This window comes from Dipodomys spectabilis, unplaced genomic scaffold (genome assembly GCF_019054845.1).
Source record: "Dipodomys spectabilis isolate Male_0828 unplaced genomic scaffold, ASM1905484v1 ptg000146l, whole genome shotgun sequence".
Classification (NCBI taxonomy): Eukaryota; Metazoa; Chordata; class Mammalia; order Rodentia; family Heteromyidae; genus Dipodomys; species Dipodomys spectabilis.
In genome coordinates, this window is record NW_024870823.1 from 2,275,884 (window position 1) to 2,290,641 (window position 14,758).

The window sequence follows — 14,758 nt, forward strand, 5'->3', positions numbered from 1 at the left end:
TTTTGCTCTCCTCCCCCAGGCAGGAGAAGAATGTAGAGCCTCAAGCAAGCTAGATAAGTGCTCTAACACTAAACTAATCCCAGCCTTCCCCTCCACCCTGCCCAGGAAACATTAAAAAAGGGAGGGGGGGGGTATTATTTCAAAACACCCGAGTTAGAGTTTCTAGTTCTATTGACAAATGTGCAAATTTATTTGTGATGATGAGAGAAGCAGGGATATTAATCATATAAAGTGGCAGCCAATGTAAAATTCATTTATATTTGGTTTCAGAATATGCTTTAGTGTTTTGTTGGAACCTAAGTTTGAGGGAAGTTCTGGTTAAGAATTTATAATATTTCAAGAAACAAACTGAAGCCACCACGAGAACATGACTTAGAAGAATAGAACATTGTACCAGATCCCTCTTGATGCTTTTTCCATTCCAGATACTCATATGGAACTAATATAAAGCACCAGCCAAATCAGAACACAGATGGTAGTTTTCCATCATGCTTTCCTTAGCTGCAAACTGAATGGGACAGGAAGTTATATGTCATAAAGCATGTCAGCAAGGACGTTAAATAAAGATTTGCCTATGACATGGTTATATGTAAGTTGACAAATTCTGAATAAAACAAAACTGAAACAAAAACACATCCATTACCAAAGACAAACCTATTCAAATCCATATTAAAAATATTCAAAGGATAGTGGAGGACCAGGCAAGATGGTCACTTACTTGTTCAACTTTTCCTTCCTTTTTCTCTGCAGTCATATCTAACCTACAATATTTGCCTTTCAGTGTTCAATTTTAAATCATATTTCCTTCCCAAACTGCCCTTCCCTATTTGTATTTCTTTTTTCTTTTTATTTTTTTTTTTTGGGTCCGGTCATGGGGCTTGAACTCTGGGCCTGGGCGCTGTCCCTCAGCTCTTCAGCTCAAAACTAGCACTCTACCACTTAAGCCACAGTGCCACTTCCAGCTTTTTTCTTTTTGCTTATGTGGAGCTGAGGAATCGGCATGCAAGGCAAGTGCTCTACCACTGAGCCACCTTCCCAGCCCTCCCTATTTGTATTTCTATCTACAGTTAAATTGCTCTCACATTCACATTTCTTTCGCCATCCCTAATCCTTCCTCATTACTTATACTTTTAGCTGGTAACTAAGTTGGCCAAATATTATTGATTTTTCTGTGTTTTGTTTCTTATTTTGTGTTTTATTTTTGGTTTGGATGGATATGTGCTTATCTGTTCAATTTTCTTCATCTCTTCTTTCCCTTTCTTACCACAATTTAACTAGATATTTTCTACTTGTCTCCCTCATGGTTTTTTTTTTTTTTTTTTTATTTACCCTTCCTTTTTTCTTTTTCTTTTTCTCTCTCTTTTTTTTTTTTTTTTGTTGCCAGTCTTGGGACTTGAACTCAGGGCCTGAGTGATGTCCCTGAGCTTATTTGTTCAAAGCTAGTGCTCTACTACTTGAGTCACAGCTCCACTTTTGGGTTTGGGCTGTTAGCTGGAGAGTCTCATGGACTTTTCTGCCCAAGCTGGCTTTGAACTACAATTCTCAGATCTCATCTTCCTGAGTGAAGACAGATTACAAATGTGAGCCATACCATCCAAAAACCCTTCCTTGGGGCTAGGAAGGTGGCTCAGTGGTAGAGCACTTGCCTTGCATGCCTGAGGCCCTGGGTTCAATTCCTTAGCACCACATAAGCAAAAAGAAAAAAGCCGGAAGTGGCACTGTGGCTCAAGAGGTAGAGTGCTAGCCTTGAGCTGAAGAGCTGAGGGACAGTGCCCAGGCCCAGAGTTCAGGCCCCATAACCGGATCCAAATAAAAACAAAAACAAAAAAAAAAAAAAACCTTCCTTTCCAGGTTAACTGCCACCTCTTCCTTATATAATCACCTAGTTTGTATTATTCACTAGTGTTATCTTCCCTATTTCTTTCCATTACTACCCCGGTTAACTAAAGTCCTCCTAGATCATGAACAAACATCTTTGCTTCTATTTCATCTAGATACTGGATAGTAACTGGTCTTCATTAGGGATTGCCACACACAAGGTTATGATTTATCAACTGCAATAGCTTTTGCAGCAAAGCTTCCTCACCCTGAGTAGAAAATAAGTCTACATACAGTGTAGTGGCACTGAAAATGAATGCTTGGCTGCTAAGCCATACTCCTGCAACTTAGTCACAGGGAAATACACAATATCCCAGCCACCATCCAGTTTTAAGTTATTAACTTAAAAGACACAGGAGATTGAAAAGTGACCAGATACATAAATCACAGCACATAAATGAATAAACAAATGTGCTTCCCTCAAAAGCCAACAACTCACAATAAAGGTCATAAGTGACAGTGAAGAAAAAGAATTTTCAGGGGCTGGGAAGGTGGCTCAGTGGTAGAGCGCTTGCCTTGCATGCCTGAGGCCCTCAGCACCACATAAGCAAAAAAGAAAAAAGCTGGAAGTGGCGCTGTGGCTCAAGTGGTAGAGTGCTAGTCTTGAGCTGAAGAGCTGAGGGACAGCGCCCAGGCCCAGAGTTCAGGCCCCACAACCGGACCCAAAAAAAAAAAAGAAAGAAAAAGAATTTTCAAACAATTGGTTCAAAAACCCGGTAACAAGGATGACCAATAAAATTAAGGATGTATAAATAGCTGAACAAATTCAGAGAGGAGACAACTGAGGTCAAAGAGAACTTGAAACTCTGAATGAAATAAAGAAGACAATGCAGGATATGAAAGAATTCAATAAAGATATACAAAGATATAAAAATTTTGAAAAAAATTGGAAATTAAGCACTCAATAGTCTGAATAAAAAGTTAAATCAAAGCCAGGCACCAGTGGCTCATGCTTGTAATCCTAGGTACTCAGAGGGCTGAAAACTGAGGATTGAAGCTCAAAGCCAACAAGAAAGTCTCTCATTTCCACAAAGCCAAAAATGCTATCACTCAAGTGATAAGAGCAGTAGAGTAAAAGCCTTGAACAAAAAGCTCAGGAACAGCACTTAAGATCTGAGTTCAAGCCCCAGGACCAGCACAAACAAAAGTTCATCAAAAGCCTTAGCTATACAACAAGTTAAAAACAGGGATTGAAAAACTGGCTGCCAGAGGCTCATACTGTAATTCTAGCTACTGAGGAGGCTGAGATTTGAGTATTACAGCTGGAAGCCAGCCCAGGCAGGAAAGTCTGTAAGACTCTTATCTCCAATAAACTAACCAAAAAAACAGTCTATCCTGCTTTTGCAACCAGTATTTCTAAACATGGTCTTAAATAAGAAAAGAATAATATGGTGGTTAATGATTGGATCTAAATGCAAAATTTTGAATATACATTGCCATATAAAGTAAAATATAGGAAGTGGAGCTGTGGCTCAAGTGGTAGAGCATTAGCCTTGAGCAAAAAAAGTTAAAGGACAGCATCCAGGCCCTCAGTTCAAGCCCCAGGGCAGACACACACACACACAAAATTTTTGTAAAAAAGGACTGATGACAAAGCAGAAGAATTAAATCATCAGTCAGATATTGAGAAAATACTACAAAAAATATATATGGAATTTATAAAACTTCTGGGACATCATCAAAAGGGCAAACCTATGAATCGTAGATATAGAAAGGGAATAGATACCAATTAAAGACATATTATCTATTCAATAAATTATAGTGGAAAACCTCCTCAAGAGGTTTTTCCTCAAGAGAAAGTTATCCAGGAGGAAGAGGTTTACAGAACATCAAAGACAAGTAAATGAGTTATCTTCTCCTTAGCATTCTAATACTTAGACATCTAAGGTCAAAACTTTCAGGTCACGAACCTCTTCATGTCAAGTCCCAACTACAGCTCCCATTTGGGCAACATAGCCAGCCAAACACAGGTAAGGAAAATGGAACAGAAACCCTAATCGTGAACACAACAGTACGTTTAGTTCTCTGAATCCTTTAGTGAATAATCACAGCCTAGGGGTGGCCTTACGGATTTCCAACACTTCATTACAATGAGAAAATTAAGAGTTCTTAGTTTTAACTGGTGGAATATCTATAATTAAATTCCTTTTAAAAATTTTACTGAATTTGGGGCTGGGAAGGTGGCTCAGTGGTAGAGTGCTTGCCTTGCATGCCTGAGGCCCAGGGTTCAATTCCTCAGCACCACATAGGCAAAAAGAAAACAGCCGGAAGTGGTGCTGTGGCTCAAGTGGTAGAGCGCTAGCCTTGAGCTTGAAAGATTAAAAATTAGAGTTACATCTTACCATTGCTAACTGCTGATTTTGCTTTTGTGCACTAGCACCAACCCCCTCCCTGGAAATAAGGAATTGGGTAAAAATCTCAATGTCCAGATGTTGGCCCCAGGACAAGGTCTGTGGTCCTAGATAAAGAACAAGTGCTTTTTTTTTTTTTTAGTTCCTGTTTGGAAATTCCCCAAATGGGACCCCGAGATTACGACCATCTGGCAGGACTAGCGGATGTGAACTCCCCTAACCCTTATGGTCCAAAGTTACCACACACCCCCAACCCCCGCGCCAATCATTTTACAAAGAGTGTTACTGAATTTCCCGCGTGGCAAAGTGATTGCTGGTGTATATGGTGACCTTTAAACGGGCCAATCACGGGACGCTTTGTGTTATGCGTTAATCTTGTGGTTTTTGCCTTTAAAAATGCTTGTAACCGCTGCTCAGGACTCTCTCCCTTCCAGAGGCTGAGAGTCCGTTTGCGCAAACCTCAAATAAACTCCTCTTGCTTGTTGCATCTCCCGGCCTGGAGTCTGAGTTTCTGGGGTGCCCTCCCATCTACGAAAGTATCCTAGGGGACTAGAGTCTTTCAAGCTGAAGAGCTTAGGGACAATGCCCAGGTCCCGAGTTCAGGCCCCATGACCGGACCCCCTCCCCCCCTCAAAAAAATAAATAAATAAATTTTACTGAATTCTACACTTTAATTACAAGGGGGACCTGGACCAGGACTGTGGCTCAGGGCTTGCCTAGTATATGTGAGGGAGGCCTTGTTCAATCCACAGAACCACAATAAACAATAAAAAGAAATATTGAGAACAGAGGCTAAGTAACTTTTTTTTACGTAACTGAGATTTACCAATAAATAATAAAAGGGTTATCTAAGCCGCAAGTAACTATGAACATTAACTTGACTATATTGATGCTAAAAACAAAGCAAAGAACAGTGATGCTAAAGCATGCCCCATTCCCTGGCCTCTCACTTTATCCTTAATTTCCATGCCTCCTATCCATCCCAAAGGAACTGACTACTGTATCAAAACTCTCTTATCTAAGTAAGAACCTGCCTAGGCAGGCTGTTCTCCGCCTGTGCAATAGAAATGCTGTTTGTTTAACAGCCCTATTGCAACAGATTTTCTTTTGGATAACAGCTTTTGCTGTTTTGCCCATAGACTCATTTTTCCCTGAGCAGTGGGCACACAGTTCATAAACCATGTTAATGAAAATGAAAGGGTTCTCTTGGGAGAGAATGACAACCTAAAGCATCTGATCTGCTTCAGAAATATTCCTGCATGACAGTTACAAGAAAGACCATGAGGATCACTCACTGAAGATTTAGTCCCAAGAGATTACCTCTTCAAAATTTAAAGCAGCCTAAAATAAAGGGAATTGATTGGATCCAGATTGAACACATACACATAATAAACTTTAAAAAAAAAAATTTATGAAGTTTGGTGCTAATGCTCACTTATACCTATAATCCTAGCTATCCAGAAGGAGATCTGAGGATCACAGTTCAATGCCATCCCAGGCAAGAAAGTCTAGGAGACTCCTATGTCCAATAAATCACCAAAAAGGTGGAACTGGAGCTGTGGCTCGAGGTAAAGAGCCAGCTTGGAGCAACAAAGCTCAGGGACACTGCCCATGCTGTGCCCCAGGACTGGCACGAAAGACGGAAGGAAGGAAGGAAGGAAGGAAGGAAGGGAGGAAGGGAGGAAGGGAGGGAGGGAGGGAGGGAGGGAGGGAGGGAGGGAGGGAAAAAAAGGTGTTGGTGGCTCACACCTGTAATCCTAACTACTATGGAGGCTAAGATCTGAAGACTGAAATTCAAAGCCAACCCAGGAAAGTCCATGAGACTCTTATCTCCAATTAACCACCAAAAAGTCAAAAGTGGAGTTGTGGTCAAGCAGTAAGTAAAGCATTAGCCTTGAGCAACAAAGCTCAGAGACAGCTCCCAGTTCAAGTTTCAGGCCCAGCACACACTTAACAGCAGAATGACAACACACACTGCTGGTAACGGTGTAAAATGTACAGCTGTGGAAAAGCCTCATGATTGTTTTGTTTTGTTAAATGAAATTAAATACCTACTTACCTACATCTACTGTTTTTATTCAAAAGAAATGAAATACATACCCAAAAAGATTTCTAAATGAATTTTTCTAGTAGCATTATTTATAACAGACAAAATCTGGGGAATAGAAGAGAGAAGAGAGAGACTACCCAAAAACCTATATTATATTTATTTTTAAAAACCACTCAGCAATTAAAAAGATAGCTGGATGGCACTCTATCACTTGAGGCATACCTCCACGTCCAGCTCTGTGCTGCTAAAATGGAATTATGAGTCTCATGGACTTTTCTGCCTGGACTGGCTTAGAACCACTGAGATCCTCAGATCTCAGCCACAAACCACGGGCAATCGTACTGGAAGAACCAGTGGCCCAGCACCAGGCTCAGGTGTAGTTGTAGATGGCTTGGGACTGGAGCTGGGGCTTTTCACCTCAACAATCTGGTTTTACTTCCTCTCAAGTAATAAAAGAGAGAGATCACCAAAACTCTTTTAAGTTTAACAAATGAAACATATCTCGAAATGAGTAACTTCATGTTTTGAGGATGCAGACTAGAATATGCCATAGGAAAATCAGACTGTAGGAGCCCAGAATTCATCACTCCAAAATAAGCCTCTTTGGCATAAGGATTATTTTGAGCTGATTATTTTGAGAAACAGCAGACACAGGGAAAGTTCTGGAAACTGCTCTGAAGTTACCGATCCCAAAGGGAAATTTACATCTCTAAAGGAAATCTCACATCTCTTGCTTTCTCCTTCCCCCTTACTTCCCCACCTCACAAAGAAAACTCCAGACTGCTCCACAAGGAAGCTCTATGTAACTCAGTAAAGCCGCACCTGTTTTTCATCTTCCTGGCCTACAGAATTTGATATTTGAGGCTGCCTTATATACAATATAGTATATGCTGAATTTCAATGAAGTAAAAATGATTCACACAGCCTCCTATCGAGCATTTAACCAGAGTTCTGACTCCTCTACACCGCAATACAAAAAAAACAAAACTGGGAAGTTTAATCATATTGAACAACTTGTTTTACCTGCATTCATTAATCTTTAAAGACAATACCATGAAGCAGGAGGCTAAAATTCTTTCCTAGAACCCTTCCGGCCCCTCCTTTGGGCTCAGAAGTCCATAGGTGGCCCACTGCCCACAGCTTAAGCACAACACATCATTAACCTACCAATTCAGTACTTCTTTATACCTCAGTTTTCTCATGTGCCAAATGTGTAAAGACTGAATCACACAGGATATACAGGAGCATTTAGCACTGTGCTAGAACCAAAATAAATGGTCATTATGTTGATTAAATCCCTAAGGAAGCCAAATTATCTTTTTATTTTTCTTTTGTGTGAGTATGTGTTTGAAGTTTCTTAAAATAGGGTCTTGCTAGGTAGCCCAGGTTAGTGTCTCGAATTGTGATCCTCTTATTCAGCCTCTCCACTGCTGTGACTAGAACTGTGCTCCATTACACGCAGCTCATTATCTTCTTAGGAATTGCCAACCTGTTCATTACAGACTTTTTAAAATATGAGTGGAAATAATGACATGCAAAAGAAACACAAGATGTTCTACTATATATCACACCATTGGGCCTGTATCTGAAAGATGCTCTGTAATAACCTCTTAGGACGAAGTACCTTCTCAGACCTGGACCTGACCTTGGCTCTATCCTTTTTCAGATGAGAACTTGCTCCTTTTTTGCATTACTCATTTTGCCCACTTTAGAATATAAGAGTTGGTAAGAACTTTAGCATTCTGGGAGGGGGGGAAGAAATTATACCCCCCCCCCAAAAAAAGCCTATCAAAAAAGCTCTTGATAATGTCCCTATTTTTTACGTGCCTTTCTAAGCATGGAAGTCTCTGTACTGAATTTTAAATTAACAGACCAATCACTGATTCCCCTTTTTCCTTAGTATCCAGACCCTTATCGGCTAGGGCAATTCAGTTAACTACATAAAAAATTATCCCGGGGCTGAAAAAAGAGAAGGGAGAATAAGGTAACTCCTCAGTCCAAAGTCTGGCCAAAAGAAAAAAGATTTGACTTGAATCAACTTAATAATCCATTCCTTTGGAACACTGTAAATATCCTACAAGTTTTTCACTGATTTTTTTGCAACCTTTGGCAAAAGATTAGGACAAGATGATTAGCTAACTCACTTGAAACTAGATTCAATAGAAGAGTTTTCATGGATTTTTTTTTTTGTTTTGGTTTGGGTTGGGTTTTTTATTGGGGTAGGGGTGCCAGTACTGGGACACTGTACCTGAGCTTTTTCACTCAAGACTAGCACTCTACCACTTGAGCCACAGTTCCACTTTTGGCTTTTGGGCATGGAGGATCTTAATTCTGCACACACTCCCCTCCCAGCCCAACGACCCTCCCGGATTCTCACACACTTTTCCTCCTGGGCTAGTTTCAAACCTCTATCTTCAGATCTCAGCCTGCTGAACAGTTAGGATTACAGGTGTGTCACCATTACCCCTGGGATGTAAAGGTTTTCTTTCCTACCCATTATCATGTATCTCCAGTTAAAATATCTCCTCTACTATTATGTGTATAACCACGTATTCAAGGTCTTTTGTTATAAATTTATATTGAGTCATACGTGTAAAACAAATTTATTGCTATTACTTTTGCCTCGACAGAGGCCTGCAGGTTCAGGTGTCCAAGAGGAAGCAGATCCCTCCTTGCTTAAGTCTAAGTACTCATCTTACTAAGAGATCTTATTTTTGTCAGCAGTTGGGGAGGCTCGATTGTCAGTGCTGAAAGAATCATCCTGACCATTTCTAGTAACAGATGGGCAAGCAGCCCTACAACTCATTCGGGAACAATTCCAATTGGGTAATGAAAAAGAAAAGCTAAACGATGTAGTGCACTATTCAGTCCTCACAAACACTGTTCAAAATGCTCTGCTCAATTTCACCTCTAGGCCTTAGTGAATGACAAGCAGTCCCTTAATCCATACCATAAGAACTTTCCAAGCCATAACTGCTTTCCTGTCTTCTCCCCCACCCTCTCCACTCGCGCGCACGCGCGCGTGCACACACACACACACACACAGAGGCGGTTTCTCTTTCTCTCTCTCACACACACACACCCCAGAGGCTGTTTCATTTGTGTTTCTTCATACGGTGTCCAATACATACTGTGTCCAGTACCTAGCTGGTGCCACCACGAGGCAATCCCCAGCCTGAGACTGCATGTCAGAAATTAAACCGACTGTGGAACGGTAGGAGCGCCGTCCCGCCATACTGTTTCCCTGAAGGTGCCGAGACTGTGAGCAGGTGGGGGGAAAGGCACGAACGGTCCCAGAACTTGGGGGCAGAATGCCGAGGGCCGGTCCGTCTGGCCTGCGGCGGGCTCGGGCCTAGAACGCCTTTCTCCCCGCTCGGAGGCACGGAGGTCCCGAACTCCGCGCTCCCTTCCCGGCCTAACGACCCCTCCCCAAGGCTGCCCCACAAAGGCTCCACTCGGAAGCCCCGGGCGCTCGCCGAAGGGGCACGCCGAGGTGCAATGTGGGAGTCGTAGTTCCCTGAAGTGTTCTGTGGCCGAGCAGCCTGGCGGTCGGGACTCCCACTCCCAGAAGCCCCCGCGCAAGCGCCTCGCCCAGTCCTGCCACCTCACCTGTTCAATGGACGTGACTGTTTCCACCGAGTCGTCCTGCAACCGCTCCCGCGCGTGTTCCGGCCTCAGACTGTACAGCGGTTCTGACCAGACAGGGGAGGAAGATGGAGGGCAATAGTAGGTGAAGGAACTCGGAGAAGCCATGATCGGGAGAGCAGCGGACGATGTGTAAGACTCAGCTTCGTCCAGCAACAACGCGCATTGAAACTCGAGCGGGCTAAGGCGCTACGGAGTGTGGGTAGAGTCAAGATTTTGAACGCGAATCTCTCCTCCCACCTACACATCTTCAGGGAGTGAGTGACTAGGATGCTGTCGCCCCCCTTTGGACAGATGAGTTGCTGCAGGAGCTCAGCTTCCCCCTGGCGAGCTAGAAAAGGGTCCGAGCCTCTGAATTCACTTTCGAAGAGACGTGGCAGAGAATGCCCGCGTTTGCTATGCAAATCTTAAAAAAAAAACAAAAAAAAAACAGGAGATAACCTTGAGTTTGGGATATAAATTTAAAAGCAGTATAAATTTAAAAGCAATTCTGACGGCTCTTCTGGCTGCCACAGTGTTGCTATTACTAAGAACTATTGTGCACACCGTTGGGTCTTTGACAGCCTCTCTGAAGAAGCCAGAAGCTCCTCAACAAATGAGCAAAATTACTCTCTCGGTTCGCAGTGATGACGGGAAGGAGTATTGTGATTTTTCTCCCTCCTTGGGGGATTACAGTGCAATAGCAGGAATTAAAATGTGAGAGAAAACCTGAGTTAGATGTAAGACACCCTTCCCCCAAGATGTAGTCAGCAAATATTTATGGAACACATGCTGCCTGTTGGGCCTTGTGTTAAACCCCAGGAATGCAAAAGTTTCCCTTGGAAACCTTATATTTTAAAGGAATACATAGATTGAAATGAATGACCAGAATATGAAAATTTAGAATAATGACATAATTAGGTCTGTGAAAGAGACTAAAGGGTTAGGAGTCTAACTAGATTAGTAGTCAGGCCAAGTTTCTCTTAAGTATGTATTAAGCTAAGACCTGCAGGATGCTAAGGAGCAATCCAAGAGAACTAAATGAGGACTCCAGAAGAGGGAACAAAGTTGCAGAGAACATGTTACAAGTATATCTGTGTATGCTTTTATTATCTAGAAGTATTCACAACCAAAGAAATTCTCATGAAGTAGGTGTAATCATATACTCCCTATATTTTGATCGTAGGAAAACCTTGTTGCCTTTGAACAATAATGTAAAATAATATTTTTCAGGGCTAACATCAAAAAGACTACACCAAAATCATAATGCCAAGAGCCTAAGTAAGGGGTTGAAGGAAAAGACAATAGGTGTAACTCAGTGGTTAGGGCTTAGCACATGCGCACACGAAAGAGAAGGGGGGCTGCGGAGAGCACATTTTGCCATCCCCATTCAATTCCAAGTCATATTTCTAAGGTCCAAGAAATATAGGCCAATGTGATATTTCACATCTGATTATGTCCTCAGTCTCTCAGAAACAGTCATTGCAAAGATGAGGCTGGGTGGCATAAAGGCCTTATGTGGGTGAATATATCATGTTGTTGCTGAGTTAAGACCCTGATGCTAGAATGTTACCAAATCTGAAAATGAGTGGGACTGCAGTTGAGATTGTGGATGTGGCTGTACAAAATAATATTACTTTATTATACTTTCCTCTGTATTTGGCATCTTACTGTCTTTCCTTTAGTTCTCTCTGTGTGTGTTTGTGTGTGTTGTTTGTTTTTTTCTTGGGGGGGGGTAGGGAGAGGGGGAGTCTAATCAGGACTAGGTCATAAAGGATTTAGCCTTCTGTGTTAAACTGTTGCTTTGCTTAAGAGCCAGAAACAAGATTTCAATCCTAAAGATGGAGTTACTGAAAGAGTAACTGGAATGGTTTTGTAACAAATACTTTGTATTTCTCACAGGTACACCTAAAGCAATTACAAATCATATTCTAGAAATTGAAATCCATTTCTGAAATGCAATCTCCTGTGCAGTGGGATCCAAGAGCTGTTAATAGGAGCCTGGCAAGCATCTTCTGAGGATAGGCTGTTCATTCAGCAGATGTTTATTGAGATCAGTTATATGCTGGGTACTGAAATAAATGCTAAGGAGGCAGTGGTGAACAAGCCAGACAGGCTCTGCCCTAATGGGTCTCTCATGATTTACCAAAAGAAATTAAACAATAATACAAAATTGACTATTTCATTACAGCCGGAGAAAATGGCATGAGACAGGAAGAAGCACAGAGTGTTGCAAGATTGCATAATAGGAAACCTAAAAAACAGTTTGGCAGATCTAGAGTGAGGAAATAAGCTAGATAATCTAGGGGGAGGGACCAGACTAAGCAATGGAAAATCCACTGACAACCAAAACTCAACTGTGACCAATAATGAAAAACATGAGAAGTTTTTACTGTGTGTAAGCATCAAGGAGATCCTTAGGCCTTGGATAATTAATAGTCTACCAGTTGTCCTTCTTCTAGTTAATAAAAAAAATACTCATTCAAGATGCAAAATGAACATCAATCTTGTCAACTCTGCCAAGAATGATGTAGAGGGAAACACCTTAATAATGATCATGAATAGCAACTCCAGATTGGACTGAAAATGCTTTGGGTTTATTTTTTCAAATGAATGATATGTTTTTCTACATTGAACTGTGGGTTTTATTTCTTTTTTTAAAAACACAATGCAAAATGTGGACGGTGCATCTTCGTACTAAAACAAAAAGAAAAAAATGTTTCAAATAAACCACTAGAGGTCGCTCCTGACCTTTACAGTGGGCGCAAAGTAAACGGGAACAGCTGTCACCGCATTACTCACCCGAGCCTTATGTCAGGATGAATTGTTTCCTTTAATATCTCGGGAGACTATGTGATAATACACATCGGAACATTGGGAAAATGAAAAGAGCTTATTATCCCTCTAGGTAATTAATTTTCTCCCCCACACTTACTCCCCTGTCATATCCCTGTCTCTGGTTTACCCTAGTGGATGACTGCTTCTACTTAGGCCCAACCCCTCCCCTTTCCTCATGCCCAGCTCTGTGACATAACTACACAATGTTCTCTTGCTCCTAAAACATCATTTTTCCCTGTACTTAATCAAAATCGCCCTCCCCCCAACATACTATTTCTCCACTTCTGTGAGGAAGCCAGGTATTTTTAGCCCTCTTCATCCCTCTTACACTTTTCCATTACTCATTTGCTTTTAGAGCAAAGTCCTTGAGAGGAGTTTCCCCTACTAATAGTGTCTCTAATTCCCCTTCTCCAACTCTCTCTTGAACTCATTTTAATCTGGTTTCTGATTTAGGTCTTCCTAATCAAGTCTCAAATAGACTCCAAATGGCTGAATCCAAGGGAGGATTCTGTTATAAGTTATGTCGAGTCTGTTGGACTTGCCAGCAATATTACATGAATCCGCTGAGTGTTGTCTCTGTTTCCATTCTGTTTCCCACACTCTCAGATAAACTTAATATAGGTGCAATGCTTCTTTTTTTTGGGGGGGGGGGTCCGGTCGTGGGGCCTGAACTCTGGGCCTGGGTGCTGTCCCTCAGCTCTTCAGCTCAAGGCTAGCGCTCTACCACTTGAGTCACAGCGCCACTTCCAGCTTTTTTCTTTTTGCTTATGTGGTGCTGAGGAATCGAACCCAGGGCCTCAGACATGTAAGGCAAGTGCTCTACCACTGAGCCACCTTCCCAGCCCCAGGTGCAATGCTTCTATGATACTATCCCCCTAAAAAATTGTTGTTGAAACACAGTCCTTGATATAAAATGTTTGGAGGTAGACCTTTTGGGAGGTGATTTGGTTATGAAAGTAGTGCTCTCATGAATGAGACTAGTGCTTTTTTTTTTTGGTCGTTGTGGGGCCTGAAGTCTGGGCCTGGGCGCTGTGCCTCAGCTTTTCAGCTCAAAGCTAGAGCTATACCACTTGAGCCACATCACCACTTCTGGCTTTTTCTGCTTATGTAGTACTGAAGAATCGAACCCAGGGCCTCATGCATACAAGGCAAACACCCTACCACTGAGCCACCTTCCCAGCCCTGAGACTAGTGCTCTTATAAAAGAATCCTCAGAAACTCCTAATCCCTCTTCTTTCACAGGAAGACACAAACCAGGAAACAGACCTATACCAGTCAGCTCGCTCTCTCTCCCTCTCTCTCCCTCTCTCCTTCTCTCCTCCCCCCCTCCCTCTCTTTCTCTCTCTCTTTCTCTCTCTCTGATTCTGGGGCTTGAACTCAGGGCCTCATACTCTCATTTGACTTCTTTGCTCAAGGCTGGCTCTCTCTATCATTTGAGCCACAGCTCTACTTCTGCTTTTTTGCCAGCTAAGTGGAAGTAAGAGTCTCACAAGAGACTGCCTGGGCTGGCTTTGAACAACAATCCCCAGATATCAGCCTCCTAAAGAGCTAGGTGTCAGCCACTGGCACCCAGCTTCAGACTGAATTTTTAAAATATAAGTGAAATTACCTTTCACTTCTCATCTTACCCAGAGCCAAAGTCAAGGTGGCCTACAAAGCCCCACCCAACTACTTTACCCGTCTCTTCGCTTTGTGCTTTCCTGCTTGCTTACTTTGTTCCCCCTCCCAACCAACCAACCCCCCCCCCCCCCCACATACATACACACACATCTTCTTGTTGGTCTGTGTTCATCTCAGCATGATCCAGCGGCAGAGTATATATACTTGCCGTTTCTCTCCCCTACCTGGCTCTAGCCCAGAGAGGGGTAACAATGTTTGACAAGAAATGCACTCCTTCATTACCTTACTTATGTAACTGTAATCCCTCTGACATCACCTACAATAAAATAAATGAAGTGATTACCCACCAGCAACACTTTGTCCCAATTTCCTAGTTTATTTTCCTCCATCACACTTC

General features: G+C 42.2%; 1 protein-coding gene across 1 annotated transcript in view; it reads right to left on the minus strand.

Annotated features, from left to right (window-relative positions):
* Fntb (farnesyltransferase, CAAX box, beta) overlaps window positions 1-10,197 on the minus strand; it is a 56,120-nt gene extending 45,923 nt beyond the window's left edge. The window contains exon 1 of the mRNA XM_042691796.1: window positions 9,889-10,197. Coding sequence (XP_042547730.1) covers window positions 9,889-10,032 — 144 coding nt within the window. The 5' untranslated portion in view covers window positions 10,033-10,197. The remainder of the gene's footprint in view (window positions 1-9,888) is intronic.
* Window positions 10,198-14,758: the final 4,561 nt, after the last annotated feature.